The sequence below is a fragment of the Amphiura filiformis genome, chromosome 14 (assembly GCF_039555335.1).
Source record: "Amphiura filiformis chromosome 14, Afil_fr2py, whole genome shotgun sequence".
Lineage (NCBI taxonomy): Eukaryota > Metazoa > Echinodermata > Ophiuroidea > Amphilepidida > Amphiuridae > Amphiura > Amphiura filiformis.
The window spans coordinates 10,261,439-10,281,693 of record NC_092641.1 but is presented as its reverse complement, the minus strand read 5'-3'; the positions used below and the strand labels follow the sequence as shown (position 1 = coordinate 10,281,693).

Sequence of the window (20,255 nt, the reverse complement as noted above, 5' to 3'; positions counted from 1 at the left end):
TACATTAATATATGACACTATATTTCATTCTTAATCACTTTTACATGATCTATGGCACTCGGTCAAAATGAGGCTACTAAACAAGCTACTAATAGTACATGTACCATTATAGATTTAGATATTTCATATGTATATAGTACTCTCATGTGATTGGGTGCACAAGTTTGTTACGTACATGCTCATTGCCAGAAGTGGACCATATGTGACCCATCATATCAAAACAGTTGTCAGCTGGCTTCATTTGCAGATAACAATGAAAGAAGATGAGAAAATATAAAGAAAATGAAAAGAAATTTGAGTTTCTTTTGTCTTATAAAACATATTTTGTTCTGCATTTGATTTCAAGTAAGGTGTAATCTTAAAGCTAAAAACTAACAGGTAATACTGTTTTTCAAATCACAATTTTCATTTCTGAAGACAACTGGTACATGTAGGTTTTGATGTGATGGGTGAATGGGTCACATATTCTGGGAAAGATAAAAACGTGTGCAAAAATACACATCATTATAAAAAACAGTTGTCATACATTTTAAGGTATACATACATGATACATTTGTATATACTAATCTTACTGTTACGACAAATTTTATTTCAGAAATTTTTTATTTCTGATTACATATACAAATTTCATACATTATTTTTTATTATACCAGGGTCATTTTTTCTGTTATACACAGAAAACTAACATCTAAAAAGTATTACAGATAATGCCCTAAACATACTACTTTATGTTACAATAGCACCATATGTTCAATCTATCACTACATGCAGAAAATAAATACATTTATACAGTATTATAGTTTTGATAAGGTATGCAGGCAACATGCAGAGTTACATTAAGAAATCACACGATCATAACAATGATTTATCATTCATGATTATTTCAACAATTCTTGTTATACATTTTGTACCTTTGTACAGGAGCCAAGTGTTGTTAATCGGTGATGAATCCACACTGTAGTGTGTACGCGCACGCAAGCATGCCTACGCGTTACGAGAGAGCGCACAAAATTTTGAATTACTAGTATACGACATTTAGCTTGTTTTCATTGTTGAAAGCTGCCCTCGCGAAGCAGACGACTAGGCCGCATCGTTGTGAAACGGTGATGAACAACAGTGAAACATGGTTGTTAAAGCCAAACAAGAAATGTGAGACCTCATGAAGTTGCAAGTACCGCATTCTACCCAATTAGTGCTACTGTCCTAAATAGCGCCCTTGGCAGCTTTCGAACTTGCATCTGTTTAACACCCACTCCAGTGCACTTGTAGCATAGGGAAAATGCTTGCTGAATCACAGTAAAGTCATTGCTGCATTGAGTTGCAATATATTAGCTGTGACATTTTATTTAATTATGATTGTGAAGATTATCCAGGTAGTAATAACTATGAATTGAGATTACAATCTGATCTACTGGACTTACATTTTATGATTGGCAATACCAGTATTTCACATCCTATCCTGGTTGTTTAATCTAAATTTCAGAATTTACTGAATTTCTGGTGGCAAAGTTTGTTGCATGACATGTGAAGTGGATGTTATGTAACAGGTTACAGTTCACTTACATCTGTAAACTGGTCTGCTGCTGACATGACATTGATCAACACTGTATTGGGGGAAGGGGAATGCAATAATTTGATGTTCTTATGTTGAAAGTGTGCCAACAATTCTTTCCTTGATTGTAGGTTGATTTTTTATTACTATTGCTTACTTTTGCTACTATGAGTTGTTGGTTTAAATTAAGAGTTGATATAGGAGAACAAAAAGCATGAAAAGAATGTGTAATGCCAGATAGGAAACTGCACTGAATAATTTGGCCGAGCCAGAAAGCAAACCCTAATTGCCTTTTGGAAGAACAAACATTACACAGGTTTGAAAATGAAGTGGCTTAAAAATGGCCAATGCAGTATAGGCCAGCCTTGCAACAAAACAAATCACCCCTTACAAAAACCTACTTGTTTTAGTGGAAATCAACCTAAGATGAGCACCAAAAATTAGGATGGAAAACAATTAAGAACAGAAAAACACAATGTCAGCGAGTACTTACTGGTCTTTCATCATCAAAAATATTGTATGCAGAACACATGTGAGAGGAATTCAGGCAATGATTTACACTACATTTTTCGTTCATACAAATTTGAGACTTTTAAATGACCTCTTGTTCCATATTAAATACCTGACTGCATCAAAAGCACTGTTAGTCTGTGACAGACTCAAAAAGGAAAGTCTGTCATAACCACCTTCCACATTTCTTGAGCATGATGTATGCAGATCCTGTTGGAAAACAAAAGAGAATATAAAATTCACTATTGTGTCATTTTAAAGTTGAGAGGGGGGAGAAATAATAAATGCAGTCCCTACATGTATAAATTCTTGAGATGGTTCCTAATTTAACTGATTTTTTTTCTAAACAAAGTTTGGAAATATGAATTATTTCAACATCCCCAAGTAAAACACCGTATTCAGCATCAACAGCATGGTTCTGGTATGGCAAAACAACATAACTCAAAATTCGCCATTTTGAGAAAATTTGATATGTTAGTTGCTGTGATGAAGTTCAAATTGTGCAGTATGTTTAATTTTTCATTCTCATTAAATATTTGCATAAAATAAATAAATTTTACAAAAAAAATACAACAGGTTCTACAAAGTTATGTTGTTTTGTCCTTGTTAGGTTACAAAGATGTTCTTGGGCAGGAACAGCCTCCTATGTGCTTGTGGCCCCTGAAAATGTTTCAAACAAAACTGCCAACTGGTTACATAGGAGGTTTTGCTTTAACCATGTTCAGGGTCCAATGAAACAGGAGGTTTCCCCTGCCCAACAATACAGCTTCAAAGGCAGATTTGTATGGCAAAACAACATATTTTGATTGAATTCCAAATGTCAATGTATCTCATACTTTAGTGTTATTTTAGTGTATATATATCCGTGTTCTATAATCTGCAAATCCTATCAGCGACTGCTATACCTTGTTTAGGACTTTCAAAAGAAATACCTGCATGTGCAACCATCAATGTTTCAAAATAGCCTGCCAAAGTCATGCAGGTAACTCCGAGGTCATGCATTGAATTGGTTTGAATGAGGAATACTACGGGAACCAGCGCCTTTTGTCAGATGTCACATTTGAGTAAAGTGGATAACCTCTATTGGTAACAAGTTGCAAAAGAAGGGCGAGATATGTCCAGCTATCTTTGAAACAGTACACTTTTGTAAGCTAATAATTTCAGAACGCCCCAAATTGATCTATAATGACCTTAACTGAAAAAAGTTTTGACTTATGCTGTTTTTCCAGATCATGGCTAACTGGCAGCGCAGATTACTCATATCGATTGCTCAGTGCCTGAAGTGGGCAAGTGCAATAGCTGTCATGTGCAGCTGCCATGTGTGATGAGTACAATATACTGTGTGTAATGCCAAATGTTCACAGGGCAGCTATTGCACTATCCCACTTCTTGCACTGAGCAGTCGATATATGTTGCATTTACATGTACACATATACTACTCACCTTCTAATCCATGTGTATAAAACATATACTATTCATCTGTGTCCACATTGCCTCTGTCTTCCTCACTTTTTGGATACCTGAATGCCTTGTAACGTTTCAAGTATCGATTTGTATGCCTCTTCAAGTGTGCATAGTTTTGGCAGCTCAGTCTGCAATACTTGCACTTATATACCTTCCTTGAATATTTCTTTGCAATTGATTCTGTATAAAATGGGGAGGAAAAGTAAAATATAAATGCTTTGTAAAAAACAAAACAATACAAACTCAAAGTACCATTTTGGTATTCATACATTGTCTCAATTCCTAGCTTTGATAAGTCAAGAAATGATCACATTGAAAACATTTCTGCACATAATTTATTATTAATGTCAACATGGTTAAGCAGGACTCATATATGAAATTCAGATGGAAAATCGCAAGACATTTTAATAAGTCACACATTTTGTTTCTGTAAAGCCATTTAGGGCCCATGTACCTATTTAATAGTGGGCAGCCTTCTGCAGCCAACCTGCAGCTTAGTGCAGCTTTTATGCTTAAAAGCTCTCATTAAATGAGGAAAAGCTGCTCACTGTTAATTAGGTATAAGGGCCAATGGTTCAATTTAAACTAAATGGAACTACAATCATGGAAAAATTTGTTGGGAAACTTGCTGCATCATGGTTGATGTTTTCTTTAACATTACAGCAATTTTGAATTGGCATTTTTCAAAATGTGTTGTATATGTTCATGCTAGCTTGAGCCCCCTTGAAGCCATATTTCTCCTCCTAGATCTCACCACCCATCAACCGATATCACTCCAATCAAAATTGTACTGGGGGAGACAGGTGGTCGATTTCAATACATGGTACATTGTACTAAAGTGTTCCAAGACTTTTTTCCAGGATTGTAGCATTTTCATAAAAATGGCTGTAGCTTTGGGTGTAAATGAGATGAGCTTAGAAGCAGGCTTTCTAATAATGTACCTAGTACAATACAGGCTGCTAAAAAGAAATGGTTCCTACTTTTTGCCAAAACTGTATGCAAAACAAGTGAGTTTTTCTTGGATATTTACAATGAAAACTTTAATTGATTTCTAAATTCCTAATTATCTCTTCAATAATGGTACTTATTTCCTTTTTTGTGTTTTTCTTTTGACTGTATCATTTTTTGACAAACACTCGGTATGTGAAGACTTCTTAAAATTCAGTTCTCATTATCTCATAGCCCTTGTGCATATAAGATTGCTAATGCAAGAGAGTTGCAACTTACTATGCACATTACAAAATGTATTACCTCTTTGCATGCAACTGAAGTAAAAGATCCAAGTCCAGCAACACCCTCTAAACTTCTTTTAAATGTGATAACTTTTTACATATTTTATCACCAAAAGGCATAAAATGAGTGGTTTTAAGAACTAAAAAAGCAATTTTCCTCAGAATCTACCAAAGGCACACACATTCACACACCCCACCCCTCCTCCCCCCACTGGTTGGTCCAAACAAACAAAAGTCTTACCTTTATCACCATCATTCTCAGAATCCATCAGTTTTGTCTTTAGCTCATCTTTATCATCCTCCTCCTCCTCCTCCTCGTCACCACCACCACAATCAAAGGTTGGTCCCAGGTGCAAATCCCTCACATGTCCATCCAAATCTTCTTGGCAATCAAATGTCATGCTACACAGAACACAGTCGAAACTATCCATGATATTTTTGCTGGCATCCAAAAGAGATAACACATTTTCTGGTTCACTTTTTTTCACATCGTTTTCTGTTGTCTCAGATTTGATAGTAGCTTTATGAGTGGACACATTATTTGCGGCAATATTGCTGTAATTTTGAGCAGCTAATCTTGCTGCATCTTGCATCAATTTTTGCTCCATTAAATTATTCAACGGACATGCTCGTTCATGAGCTCTTAACCGTCTATTATCCGGAAAAGCAAGATTACAAAACTCGCACGGATATTCAATCTGTTCATCACCCTCTCTGTTATACTTGTACGTCTTCTCTTTGATGACCACCGATATAGGAGCTGAAGCAGAGTCTGCTGTTACGGAATTGATGTTATTTTTCAGATCAACTTCAGATTTTGAGTTTGGTGCTGTCTCTGTAAGTAGCTTTCCATCACCATTGGTTACCACAGAAGCGCTTGTATTTACATCCGCCTTGCCAGGTTCAGCATCTTGTCTTACTGAAGGCTGACATTCCTTATCATCCCCCTTTCCAAATTTCTCCCCACATTTGCAGATATTTGGATCTTTCTTATCGTAATCCGGATTAGCACCACATTTCTTGCATTTATGATCGGTCTCTTTATGCTTATCCAAGTTTACTTTTGACGTATAATGAGCCTCACAAATCGCACACCTGTGATTGGTGCTCCGATGGGTATAAAACTCATCTTTCATGAGGAAGAAAGTATCGCAATAAGTGCAGAAGTGATTGTTTTCAGAATGAAGCTCCAGCTCGTCTTCTGTCTCGTAGTTAGCGCCACAAGGACATTTATACGTCTCGCAGGGATGGTTATCTTGTAACTGCTTGGAGTCGAACACAACCCCGCAAAAGCAACACTTGTGAATCGTACGTCGGTGCTGATCAAGATCTGCCGGCAACTTAAAGATCTCATTACACAGACCACACTTGTGAGTGTCATACTGATGCTTGGTCAACTTATCCCGCTCTTTGGGGATGTTACCGTAGATGTTGCAAATATGAATGAACTCCTTGTGTTTCTGTAACGATGCCGCAGTTTTGAAGAACAATGAACAAATATCACACTTGTGATTTTCCATGATGTGCACCTCAAGTTCTTCTTTCAGAGTAAACCTCGCTTTGCAGGTTACACATTTCATTCCATGACTTGACAGCATATGTTGCTTCAAGCCTTCTTTCCACTTAAAGTGATACCCGCAGACTTCGCATCGATGTCCGTGCTTGTCGAGGCGATGTTTTATCAGATCCGATTTATGCAAAAATGACGCTCGACATCCGCTACACTTATGATTTTCAGCATTATGCTCCAGAAGCTCCTCCTTCGACTTGACTCGTTCCCCGCAGATGGTGCAAAGATTTTCTTCACACGGGTGATCTTTACGACTCTCATTGCGCTTGAAGTAATGCCCGCAGATGCCGCACATGTGAGCGATTATCTTATGTCTCTGCAGCTGCTCTTTATCATCAAACGTGAACTCACAGGTCCGACACTTGTGGTTAACATACTGGTGCTCCTCCAGACCAACCAAGGTCAGAAAACTGGTATCGCATGTTTGACATCTGTAACTTACGCTAACAACTTTGACATCACCCTTGACCCCTGTCTTCCGTTTACTGGGTAACATACTGAGGATATCATCAACAGCTCTTTTCATATTGGTTTGCTTTATTTTCTCCTTCTCATCTGCTGTTTTTTCTCTAAATTTCATCATTGGATGTTGTGGCACCTTTTTCTTCAGACTGTGGAAGAGTAACAGATGCATGTCTAGGTCAGCCCTAACATGAAATCCACTTCCACATTTCCCGCATTTATGTTGACCAGTCCCTTCTCCCTTTGCTAAATCTACATCTACACTCTCCTCTTTTTTAGTCAATGCCTTCAATAATTTCTCGTTAGATGAAACTGGTGTCTTTTCTCCTGATTTGCTATCCTTCTCAGGGGCACCTTTGTCACTTGGCATTGATGTTTTATTCTGAATTGATAATGGTCCAATTGGTTGTGGTCTTTGGTTTACTCTGTTCGGCTGCATGGTTTGAGGGCGTGGCTGCGTTTTTTGAACATTTGCATGCTGTTGCTTTCCTGAAACTATGTTACTTCGGACATGTGCTGCATTACTTCCAGACATGGGTGTGCGATTATTCGCTGAAGTAGACATGCGGTTACTAACAGAACTCATAGTCACAGAAGTGCCATGGCTTGCAGATACATTTCTATAATTAGTGCCATAAGATGCATGGGTGCGGTTGCTAAAAGATGAAGTGGTTGTCGGTGGAATTGTTCCAAAATCTATTGCTTTCCTAATACCAGTGGGTGCTGCAGAGGTGGGTAAAGATTTATGGTGATGAGAATGCTTCTCTGAACGATTTTTCTTGTGTTTTTTACTCTTTTTCACACGGTGTTCTTGTGTAACATGTTTCTTTCCACTATGATAGTCTGGGACATGTCCATGATGGCTACTTTTACTCTTGCTCTTACTAAATATATCAGTTTCTCTCCCGCCAATCATTTCTTGTGGTCTTGCATGATCAGTTACATGTCTAGTTTCCTCACGCTCCCTGTGTGCGAGTGGCATTGACATGCTGCCTCCAGGCATTGTATTAGCAAGACTTGCACCCACTCTTGAATCCTGCATTTCTCTTGCCATACCCATGCTACTCCTTGGAGGATCTGTGATTTCCCTACGATTAATAACAGAGAGATCTCTGTCGTTAGCTACACTGGTACGAGGGCGCTGTTCACCGATGAGTTGCAGAATTGGGTGCTCTTCCTCCATCTCTGGTTCTTTCTCCTGATGACTGATGTTATGAGGGGCAGCTTGTAAACTTCTATGCTCATTGGAAAGGTGATGCTCCTGCAAAGGGCTGACATTACTTCTCCCTGGTAAGTTTTCATCTTCACTGATATTCACATGTACATATGTGAGTCCATACCCCTTTCCAGGGTGCACTGGATTTCTTGATAGGTTTTCATCATCTCGAGAATAACTTCTTTCCTGATATGGTAGAACTGCCGGTCCGCGCATTTGAGTTATATTTCCTCTTCCTGAAGTATCTGGATGCTTTGGAAAACCGCTATCAGAATAAGACAGGTCAAGAACTTCAGGATGGCCAATATTACCACTTGCAGAATAGTGTGGGATATTGTGTTCTATACTATGTGCAATATCATGGGATGTCGCAGGGCTCACAGCACTACTTCTGCCAACAAAGTTACTTTGAACAGGAGAATGAGGCGGAGGAGGAGGGGGCATCACATGGTTGACATTAGTCATAGCCGAACTGTAACCTTCTTTGGGTCCTGGATAGCTCCCAGGTACGTAGGCAAATCCTGTTCCAAAATAATACGGGTTTCTTGTATCTCTATAACCTAAAGGTATCTCGCTAGCTGCAGGATGCCGGCTTTGTAGCGGTTGGCTCTCAACAGTGGTCGGAACTCGTGGACTTTCCACAGGCCTTTGATACTGTTGCAGAGCTGGGTTTGTAGTGGGATGGCACAACAGTTGATGAACAACCATATCTTCACGGACTTGAAATTGACAACTACACCTGTCGCACTTGTACTGCCCTGAACCTTGTGAACCATGAACTAGATTAACAGTGGCTTGAACTTGCCGATCTCTATTTGCAAAACCAAAATTATGCGGGCTATACGGAAGATTTGGACTCCTCATTGATGTAGATGGATAGGTTCTTGTGTTGTGACTCCAAGAACTCTGGTAAGTACTCAATGCTGGAGCTGAGAAGGTCCCTGGATGATTCGCACTCCTGACCTCTGCCGGATGATGAATCTGCCTCCTCTGAATGTTCATGGTGGCTTCATTGTCAGTGAGCTTAGGATTGGAGTATGAATGGAATAAAAGCTGGTGGACGATCAGATCCTCTTTTAAGGGGAACTGACTTGGACATATTTCACATTTGTACTGGCCTGAGGTAGAGCACCCCGGCGCAAGATTCACATTGTTCTGCATGGTCGGTACTAGTTTTTTGTTCTTTCCAAGTTGTATTAAAGCTTCAGTCCACTGCCATGTTCAACTCAGTGGCAAGTTGGCAACACATTTCCTGCAGAAAATAAAAGAACAAGAAAATATGTTAATTAACCAGTGCAAAACAAATCCACTTTTGCGATGTAAATTTCATTTTGCTATTTTGGTGATCCTTTTTGCCATGGAGTTATTGCATAGCTCTTGAGCCAAGGACCAAAACAATTATTTGATATTTGTTCATGTAAAATGTTTGATCCCTGCATTTGAGTAAGTTTGGGGGCCATTTTAAGAATCAAAAAATATATAAATAGTTTAGTAAGCGTAACCAGCAAATTGTCACCCTCATAACCTAATTGCCATAAAAGTCGTTTTTGAAGTTTTGAGTTTTTTGCTTAACTCAATCTTTATAACAATTGCCACCTTGTATTTATAACATAATGCATTGGTCATTATTACCATAAAGAACCCTCTCATAATACCTTTTTTGATTTTGACCGTCTCCCTAAGTCTGTGAATGTGACTTAGGCAATTGATTTCAATCACTTATTCCAGGACTTGTACCAAATGCTATATCAGTGACATTGTCTTTTTCATTAATTTGAATACATTATCTTATGCACATGAGCCTATTGTGATTTCAACTCCACCAACACAACACCAACATCATATAACCAAATTGCCTTAAAGGGCATATATATTGCTAGGACATCATATTATTGGCAAGTTTATATTATGAGGACAATGAAAATGACTCCTTTTTTGAGAAAATAAGGCGTTTTAAACCAATTTTAAATGGTTTAAAATTGGTATTCCCCCAAAACCAACTGTAAGTGGCGAGTTCCTTCGAACGAGACAGATTTGACCTAGAAAAACGTTTGACGTCATGAAATGAAATGTGCCCACTTTGAAAGTATGGACTGTAAACACTCTCAATGCACAGAACATATACTGTTGTTGTTCTCAGACAAAAAAAACTCTGAATCAAGTACCGGTATTACAAACTTAATGGTTTTTAAACATATGGATAAAATCAGCCACTTTTTTATTATACATATTAGTAAATTGTGATATTACAATTCACATATCAACATCATTTGGACTAAAAAATAAAAAGATATTTTGAGCTTAGAATTTTAGAACAATTTCAATGGGCCAGTAGATAACCTTTTGTTGACCATTATATGTGAATGAAGATGAAAAGAGCTCTAGGCTCAGTGTGTTATCGTGAACATAGGGGAACGGCGGGTAATCCCATTTTTGATCAGACTGCCTTACTAGCCTGTATCACGTTTCAGCACAAGAACGTCTGTAGTACAAGTATACATGTACCTGTTTTTAATGACGTTGCAACAATGTTTCTATTGTCAGCAATAACACCTTGCATTCATACTTTTGAGTTTGTATGGAGCACGTTCGTACACATTATAAATAAGTGAAATCAGAATATCTTGAGAAGAATTTAGGTAACGAATTGAACGACACTGACCTCGCAGCAGCTAATGTTTTCATGTAAACATGGCGTCATTAGACATTTTTAGCCTACGTTTCGTATCCTACTAATCGGATCGTTGAAACAAGAAAATCTCATTCCCTGGCCTCATTCACGAATTCACTCACCTTCCTACACCCTAACACCACCAGTTGAAATAAAACTCGAAACATCCCATGTCATTCCTCAAAACTACATGCACCTTCATTAATAAAAAATTGAAATCCTAGTAGAAATCCGTTATCGAAAATTGTGTGATATAAAACGTCAACAAAAGTAATTTTTCTGAAGAGTAGATACCACGTGTCAAAATGGCGGCTCGCAGTCGCATCCCCTGCTTTGTACGTGTACCCAGGTCACGGTCTGTCTACGTGACGAACAGTGAAGGTCAGAGGACAGCGCAACCTATCTGCTGCCATGCCGTAATATAGCGTGACGTGTGCACAACAACAGCCTAATATATGGCATAATGGCTCCGCCCGATGAACCATATGGCGCTGTCAACCATCCTTATTCACAATCGCCTTTGTCGAACAGACTTTTACGCAGGTAAGAGCTCACACTGTCCTCACTTTAGCGATTAGGATCGACGAGCGTCAGGCCGACACAATCTGGTTGTGTAGGAGACTATCATCGTGATGCCCACGTTGGAACCATTGGATTACGGAAGAAATATTCATTACCAGGACTGAAGCAATGTGGCCATTCTATGTTTGTACCGGGCAAGTATCAGACATTTTTCAACATGGAGCTAGCGGAGATTACTACAAATTCGTCCAAAGGTAAGCAAAGGGTTGGGGATCGCATTTTTAACTTTGACCAAACTGTTTTGGAGTTAAGGCACGCTAAAAGTAGACCATTTCGGGGGCTGTATTTGGTGTACATGTGACGTTTTGAACAGAGTAAAAAACAACCATTTATTCGGTATTGCTGATATACTCGCCGAATCATGTACCAATACACAAGGTATTGGTACATGAGATCAGGTATAATTCTTGATATTGGTATGGTTTATTCTATATCTTACGTTGTTTTAATGTGTAGTAAATAGGCGTAAATGAAAAGGTGTTTGGGATTACCCCACTCTCCCCTATAGTTGATTAGTTTCCTCTTCATTTACTTGCGTCATTCAGCCCGCTTCCTTGAAAATTAATTTCGCTTCGAACGGGGGACGGACCTGTACGAGCCTGAACTTTACCAACACAATTTCTCTTTTTTCAGGAGAAATACGCATAAAAAAAATTGCAACGAGTATCAACTTGTAATGTAATAATTAATCTCTTCGAATATAGTTAAACTTGTTTTGGCAATAGATATGCCCTTTATTTAATTTTTCATTTTTTTGCATTTTTTGTCATTTTTGCGTATTTACTATTTTGCCTTTTTCTCAAAACTGCAAAAAATGACTTAGGCAATTAGATTATGAGGGTGACGAAATTTGACCACATAGAAAAGCTGCCATCATCATGAGACTATCCACACAGGATTATATAAAAGTGGTGTAGTTTATTGTGCTTGCTAATTGAAGTTTAAGACTCGGTTGAAACAAAATTAAGGATCGAATGCATTTTAGTGTCCAAAAAGGCAAAATTATCATCAAAGTTCTGCCGAAATCGGCACCCTTGCGAAGGGTTCAGAATTCGAATCGGGAACAACAATATCCAATCTTTGGTTGCGATCAAAAACAAAAAATTAAACATACTGTTGGCAAAAGACATTATTACCAAACAATATAGAATAGAAAATTTGACATAATTTTCTCAAAACATTGAAGAAATTTGCTCACCAAACATCGATACGCAATCCAATTCCCGTTCAAACTAGTCGGGATTATGCACTTTCAGTTTCTCACGCGTTTGAACGGGAATTGGATTGCGTACTTTTGCAATGTCTAGTGAGCAAATTTCTTCAATATTTTGAGAAAATGATGTCAAATTTTCTATTCTATATTGTTTGGTAATAATGTCTTTGCCAATAGTATGTTTAAAGTTGTAATTTTGTGTTTTTGATCGCAAAGATCGGATATTTTCGTTCCCGATTCGAATTCTGAATCAACCGAGTCTTAAATTAGCAAACGCATAAGGCCAAATTGGTCAAGCTGGGAGATTCCATGTTTGTTGATAGAAAGACAGCCTAGGCTAATAGAAATTGGCACTCCATTCGTGGTGGATAATAATAAAGTTTAAAACATGTAGGCCTAGCCTATGTCCGCACTTAGGCAGGGTGATTCTTTGTTGGATTATTTTATTTGATCCTATTTGTGACCTCTTCTCATAATTTATTACTTTCCTTTTCTCACAACGTACAAGTAAAGTCTGAAACATCGAGTCGTAGTACCGTCCATGGCGAACTTGGATGCCCGGCTTGGATGTAAGCTTAAGCGCTTAGGCCTACATGTTGACGCAAATTCAAGAAAGTAGAAAACTTGGAAGTATGACTATATCCCGGGACTATATCTGCCTCTGTATTTTGCAAACTAAAACAAGAATAGGGCCTACTCTATTAAATAAATACGAAAATGAGAGTAGACCTATGACTGAATTAATTTAGATGCAAACTGATATCGTAAGTCACACCGGCGCTTGCACAAAGTTATGAATGAATCATGCCGTACAATGGTTTATACACGTATGTTGTAGGGCTATTTGCATGCTTGTCATGGGTCGACCTCGACCTGGCTAAAAATCCTGGCGTTTGCGGGCCGAATGTGGCAACCCAAAATTTACGGTCGACCTGGGAGAAACCGATTCACGATAACTTAGGTGGTCTATCGTAGTGCGATCGCTATTTTTGGTCGACCTGGGATTTTTTTCTCCCAGCTTGACCCAAAACGCCACAATAAGGTTGGTACCACTTTTATATACCGGTACATTGATAAAATTTTAAAGATTTTTTTTCAAGTTTCTAACTGGCGCAAATCGTTAAGTGTGTATTTCCCATTGACATCCAAAATGGCGTAAGCCAGTCCTTAATATACATAGGTACGGCGTATATAGGACTGGCAAGCAAGTCTAGTTCAAACGCGTGGGAAACTGAAAGTGCATATAAATCCCCACTAGTTTTAATCACACATTCATAACATCGTGAAGTTCAAAGAAAGAAAACATTACAAAGTCATCCTCTTTTTACCGTCCAAAAAATCATTACTTACCACCTCTTACATCTTATAATAACCCTGTGATAAAGATTATTTTTGTCACGTAGTTAATATACATTTAAAACGCAACCTAATCCTTATTTACGGTAATTTATAATGAAAGTTTTTACTCAAAATTGGACTTTTCCGATCCAAGATGTCTTCCAGCTATCAACAGCCCGTCGTAATAATTAATTGATGGCGCTGTTGAGATCTGTTCTTCCAGCAGGGGTTGATCTGAAAGAAAGAAAGAAAGAAAGAAAGAAAGAAAGAAAGAAAGAAGGAAAGAAAGAAATAAAGAAAGAAAGAAAGAAAGAAAGAAAGAAAGAAAGAAAGAAAGAAAGAAAGAAAGAAAGAAAGAAAGAAAGAAAGAAAGAAAGAAAGAAAGAAAGAAAGAAAGAAAGAAAGAAAGAAAGAAGAAGGAAGGAAGGAAGGAAGGAAGGAAGGAAGGAAGGAAGGAAGGAAGGAAGGAAGGAAGGAAGGAAGGAAGGAAGGAAAGAAAGAAAGAAAGAAAGAAGGAAAGAAGGAACTTAAGAAAGAAAGAAAGAAAGAAAGAAAGAAATAAGGAAAGAAAGACAGAAAGAAAGAACTTTGAAAGAAAGAAAGAAAGAAAGAAAGCATTTTTTTGGAAGCGCTCTTTAGCAAAGTCATAGGCCTAGTACATTCCAGGGAACGTTGGACAGTATTTCTTCGAAGTCAAAGTCAAAGTCATTGAATTTACAACCATATCAAAACAGGCCAAAATAGTAACTTTTTGAAAAGATTTGTAATTTAAAGAGAATTGGCCATTGCTCATTCTAATGAGGTAGTATATGGACACTATAAGTGTGCTCTTTCATTTAATGACATAAAATTGGAATAATATTGTAAGGAACACTTGAGGTTTTGACTAAAATTTACATTTCGGGTTAAAAATTGTGCTGGGATAGGTCGTTTTCAACCTTATGCTCATAGGCCTAATTATATAAATGTATATATAATGCATGGAACGCAGCGGGCAGGAAAATGTTTATTTTATACCCCCGGTATCCAATCTGTTCACAAAATAAACACCTATACTTTCTTTATTCCGGATCCTCCTTCACTTTCTAGCAATTATGGTATAAAGACTAAGTCTTTTAAATTAAATAGCATTTTTAGGCCTATTTTATATTCTATCTTATCCTAAGCCTTTAGAGCGTTTTATTTAAAACTTGTCCTACCCGTTAATTTCCCGTAGGGCTAATTATTTTTGCTTAGCCCCTTATAATGTAATTGTATTATTCAACCATATTTAATTCATGTTGGATAAAGAGGCGACCATCATGATCATGTAATCGGGGTTTTATTATATATTTAGTTGGCATCAAAACAATAGATAGCCTAATGCAAAACGACGCTGCTTGCCAAATGCACTCGCACCACATTTAGACAATTTGCCTGTACAAATCTGGCGCTGAGATGGGGTGTGCCTATATGGGTGAGGATGGGGAGATATTTTGGCACGTCTAAAGGGGGCCCAAACGGTTTTAGGCAGACAATTTTAAGAATTCGCCTTATCCTATTCCCATACACATGTAATTATTACATGAAAAAATAGTGGCTTTTTTCGACGGGAATCATGGGAATAATCAAACTATGATGCAATTTTTTATAGTTTTGCCGTCGAGCATACCTGATAATTCATCATTTGAGGTGTGATCACCAACAGATAAGTGATTATGGGTGGGAGTTTTTGATGATCGAGTATCATGGGCAGCTGCACATGGGTCACAAAGGGCAGAAAATTCAGAAATGGGTCTGCATATAATCGAGCGTATGTTTTGGCCAGAACCTATTAATATTGTATATCTACAATACAGGTGTTGGCATGTTGCACTGATATTTTCAGAACAGTAGCAAACATGCTGCCCTGTGAGAAATTATGCCCTCCACTACCCCTGTGGGATGCTGGCCGCCCTGATATTTAAGATTTTTAGGAATTTTTAGCCAATTTTTGACCGCTTTTCGTCAAAGTTTGTCCCCTTTAAAAGTTATCTTGCCCCACTCTCTCCCGCTGTCCACCCACCCTCTGAAGTGGTGGCTACCCAGCAAACACAAAACGTTTACGACATCATTCGCAAAAGGTTATATAAAAGGTTGTCAGAAAACGTTTAAATGTCGGGTTATATAAAGGGTATAAAAACGTTTTAATAACATTACAAAAACATTCTTGAAAACTTGATACAAAACATTCTAAATAGAATGTTATTTTGGGCTTGAAAAAATATTTTGCGAAAATGTTTGCCCAAAATATTTTCAATAACGTTTTAAAAACGTTTTCATGACCTTTATATAACCCGACATTTAAATGTTATTAAAAGGTTTTGAAAAAACATTTTAAGAACATTTCTGCGTTTGCTGGGTTCAAATATTTTAACATAATGTTATTTAAATATTGACACAATATTTGGCAAACATGTTTGCAAAAATAGTTTACAATAACATTTTTTGAAAACATTTAAAAAATATTGTTGTAGTTTGTTTTAAAACGTTATCATGACCTATATTATAACCCGACATTTTAATGTTATTAAAACGTTTTTACCTGAACCAAAAGCCAAAATATAACTTGTTTAAAACGTTTTTAAAACGTTTTTGTGTTTGCTAGGTACGCCACTGTTTCAGAACATTGTGCGGCCAAAGATAGGTAGATTAGCTACGGTCAGGGTTGGATCCAAGTCCATTCATGAAAACATATTGTCGCGCAAATATAAAACAAAAATCCCTCTCTTTCTAGGAGGACCCTACCCCCCTGAATCCACCCTTTTGTACTGTACAATTAATAATGTCTTCGAAAAGAGCTGTGTATTGTATTCAGTCTATACACAGACATGACAGGTGAGGTGAATGCAGCTTACTTATAGTGAAGGGCAATACATTTAATGGAGCTAAATAGCTATTAAATTAACTGTAGGTGATTGGGAATATATTGATCAATATTGATAAATCAATAATACTAAAACATAATAACCCTAATCGATATTGTAAAGCAGTATACAGACTTTTTATTGTACGTACAATATTGTATGTACAATATGTACGTTATTTAATCTGTTGCCATTCTATTTCCAGTAATGTTTAAGTTCTAACGAATGTTTGATGACGTAAAATCGATAATATATTTCTGCTAGATATTGTATGTAACATATTCTCGATTTTTCGTCATCAAACATTCGTTAGAACTTAAACATTACTGGAAATAGAATGGCAATAGATTAAATAACGTACTTATTGTGCATACAATATTGTACGTAGGCCTACAATACTCGGAGTCTGTATACGACTTAACTCCCTGTTTTGGAGAGCAGTTTTGGGACATTATCATTAATTAATTTATTAGTGTCATAATGTTATCATTAAAATATTTAAATAATTAATAATTTATTCAATATTAATGTTTTTTAGGTTTGCTTTCGTTCTTGTAAAACATTTTAGATTATATTTTGTACGAACAAAACCAATTTTTCTGAGTTTTCCCAATAGGTCAGAGGGCAAAGTGTCCCAAAATTGCTTTTATTATGTTTTAATAGAAACAAGAATAATCACTCAATATACACCTCAATTCTTTATTCCAGTAAGTTATTTATATGCCGATTCCATTTCATTAATTTTGTACCTTTTATTTACTTTTACATGATCATTGTTAATAGATATGCTACATTTACACCTTTGTGTGTTTACAGTATTATTTAAAGCCGTATTGTAACATTTCTGTTAATTAAGAATAGATTTGTATTTTTTTCCAAAAAAATATTTAGTTTTTACTGCCATATATAATGTCCCCTTTTACTTTTGAGCCGCACAACAGAGGTATAAAAAGCAATGAAAATCGTGATTCAATTCAAATGCCGATGTCGCCAATGCATGTTATTCCGTCGATCGTAACTGAGGTCGCGTCTTTTTGATGTGTTCTGACCATCCCGTAGGCCTATGCCATCAACGTGCAGTGCGGAACATCGCGTATACATTCGATTATTATTTCGATCGTGTTACGGATTTCGTCACAAATACAGCACATGAAGGCGTTATTTTGCAGTAAGCTTATAATGTTAGCATGGTTAGTTCATTAATGTACACATTACAATCATGGAAAATCAGAATTTTGACAAAACAGAGAGGCGTTCTCAGCAAATATCACAAGTTACAATATGGCTTACATTTATGGCTGTGAATCTTGGGTGATATCCATGCATATGAAGAATAATATCAACACGATTTTATAACATCACGTTAGGATGAAATCAAAACTCAAATGCGGGTTCAGGCCGGTTCCATCCGATTTCCATTCCCTTTTCCATTGTTTAAGAAACCGGAAGGAACCGGCGGGCAACAGCCGGTCGAGTTTTGATTTCATCCCTTAAGTCGTGTTACAGAATGCTGAACATCTTATAAATACAGACTGTAACAATAAAATTTATATAATTGTAATTTCGCTTTTTAGGAAAAAAAATGAAACCGAGAGATCGTGGCAACAATGTTAGGGCCTATATGCAGTGGAATCAGTGACATATCTTGTCTAACAGAAAAACTTTACTTGGTTTCTTTACCATCAGAAAATTAGGTTTGCGCCTGTGCATAAACTTTCTTACACATTCTGTCATTTGACAAGGACTTCTTCCAATTGGTATTTTCTGGCTGTGTACAGACAGAAGTTGCAACATAGTGGCTATAATGGGGTGCTGTAATGTGTTCACGTGTAATTATGCATTACGATGTCCGAATCAAATACAATTTTCGAAAGAAATTAGGCCCTTTATGTTTTTTGTGGATAGCAATTAATTTAACCATAACCTACCAAGAGGGTGCCAAATTGTCAAAATCACGAAATGTCCCTTTGATATTATGTGCCCCCTGCTAAATTCTAGATTCATCAAGTGCACGTTGTGTAAAATTCACGTGCGATTCGGTTCACTTGTTGCTGACGCACATCCGAATCCCGGGATCCGAATAAAGACAGAACTCATCTGAGTTAAAGGGGCATTTCGTGATCCACAGCCTCATCCCCCACTTTTCTCAAAAAAGTTGAGATTTTTATATCACTGGAAACCTCTGGCTACATAATGTTTATGTACAAAATATTTCTTGCAGAAAGAAAGAAAGAAAGAAAGAAAGAAAGACTAAGAAAGAAAGAAAGAAAGAAAGAAAGAGGAAAGAATGAAAGAAAGAATGAAAGAAAGAAAGAAAAAAGAAAGAAAAGAAAGAAAGAAAGAAAGAAAGAAAGAAAGAAAGAAAGAAAGAAAGAAAGAAAGAAAGAAAGAAAGAAAGAAAGAAAGAAAGAAAGAAAGAAGATAGAAAGGAAAAAAGAACTTTGATAGAAAGAAAGAAAGCATTTTTTTGTAAGCGCTCTTTAGCAAAGTCAGTACATTCCAGGGAACGTTGGACAGTATTTCTTCAAAGTCAAAGTCAAGTCATTGATCAACCATCAAAACAGGCGAAAATAGTAACTTTTTGAAAAGATTTGTAATTTAAAGAGAATTGGCCATTGCTCATTCTAATGAGGTACCGGTAGTATATGGACAATATAAGTGTGCTCTATCATTTAATGACATAAAATTGGAATAATATTGTAAGGAACACTTGAGGTTTTGACTAAAATTTACATTTCGGGTTAAAAATTGTGCTGGGATAGGTCGTTTTCAACCTTATGCTCATAGGCCTAATTATATAAATGTATATATAATGCATGGAACGCAGCGGGCAGGAAAATGTTTATTTTATACCCCCGGTATCCAATCTGTTCACAAAATAAACACCTATACTTTCTTTATTCCGGATCCTCCTTCACTTTCTAGCAATTATGGTATAAAGACCAAGTCTTTTTAATTAAATAGCATTTTTAGGCCTATTTTATATTCTAAGTTTGTTATCCTAAGCCTTTAGAGCGTTTTATTTAAAACTTGTCCTACCCGTTAATTTCCCGTAGGGCTAATTATTTTTGCTTAGCCCCTTATAATGTAATTGTATTATTCAACCATATTTAATTCATGTTGGATAAAGAGGCGACCATCATGATCGTGTAATCGGGGTTTTATTATATATTTAGTTGGCATCAAAACAATAGATAGCCTAATGCAAAACGACGCTGCTTGCCAAATGCACTCGCACCACATTTAGACAATTTGCCTGTACAAATCTGGCGCTGAGATGGGGTGTGCCTATATGGGTGAGGATGGGGAGATATTTTGGCACGTCTAAAGGGAGCCCAAACGGTTTTAGGCAGACAATTTTAAGAATTCGCCTTATCCTATTCCCATACACATGTAATTATTACATGAAAAAATAGTGGCTTTTTTCGACGGGAATCATGGGAATAATCAAACTATGATGCAATTTTTTTTCAGTTTTGCCGTCGAGCATACCTGATAATTCATCATTTGAGGTGTGATCACCAACAGATAAGTGATTATGGGTGGGAGTTTTTGATGAT

At 37.0% G+C, this 20,255-nt stretch overlaps 1 protein-coding gene across 1 annotated transcript; it reads right to left on the bottom strand.

Moving 5' to 3' along the window:
* Positions 1-3,509: 3,509 nt before the first annotated feature.
* LOC140169676 (uncharacterized) lies at positions 3,510-13,969 on the bottom strand. The gene is made up of 3 exons (XM_072192969.1): positions 13,823-13,969; positions 5,000-9,258; positions 3,510-3,706 (listed from the first exon to the last, which is right to left on the bottom strand). Exons 2-3 carry the CDS (start codon positions 9,165-9,167, stop codon positions 3,534-3,536), a joined length of 4,341 nt encoding a protein of 1,446 aa, XP_072049070.1. The 5' UTR covers positions 9,168-9,258; positions 13,823-13,969; the 3' UTR covers positions 3,510-3,533.
* Between the last annotated feature and the right edge of the window lie 6,286 nt (positions 13,970-20,255).

Excerpts from the sequence above, each read along its gene's own strand:
- LOC140169676 (XM_072192969.1), bottom strand. The coding sequence starts at position 9,167 with ATGCAGAACAATGTGAATCTTGCGCCGGGGTGCTCTACCTCAGGCCAG. Across the intron at positions 3,707-4,999 it reads TGAGAATGATGGTGATAAAG|AATCAATTGCAAAGAAATAT; the intron begins GTAAGACTTTTG and ends CATTTTATACAG.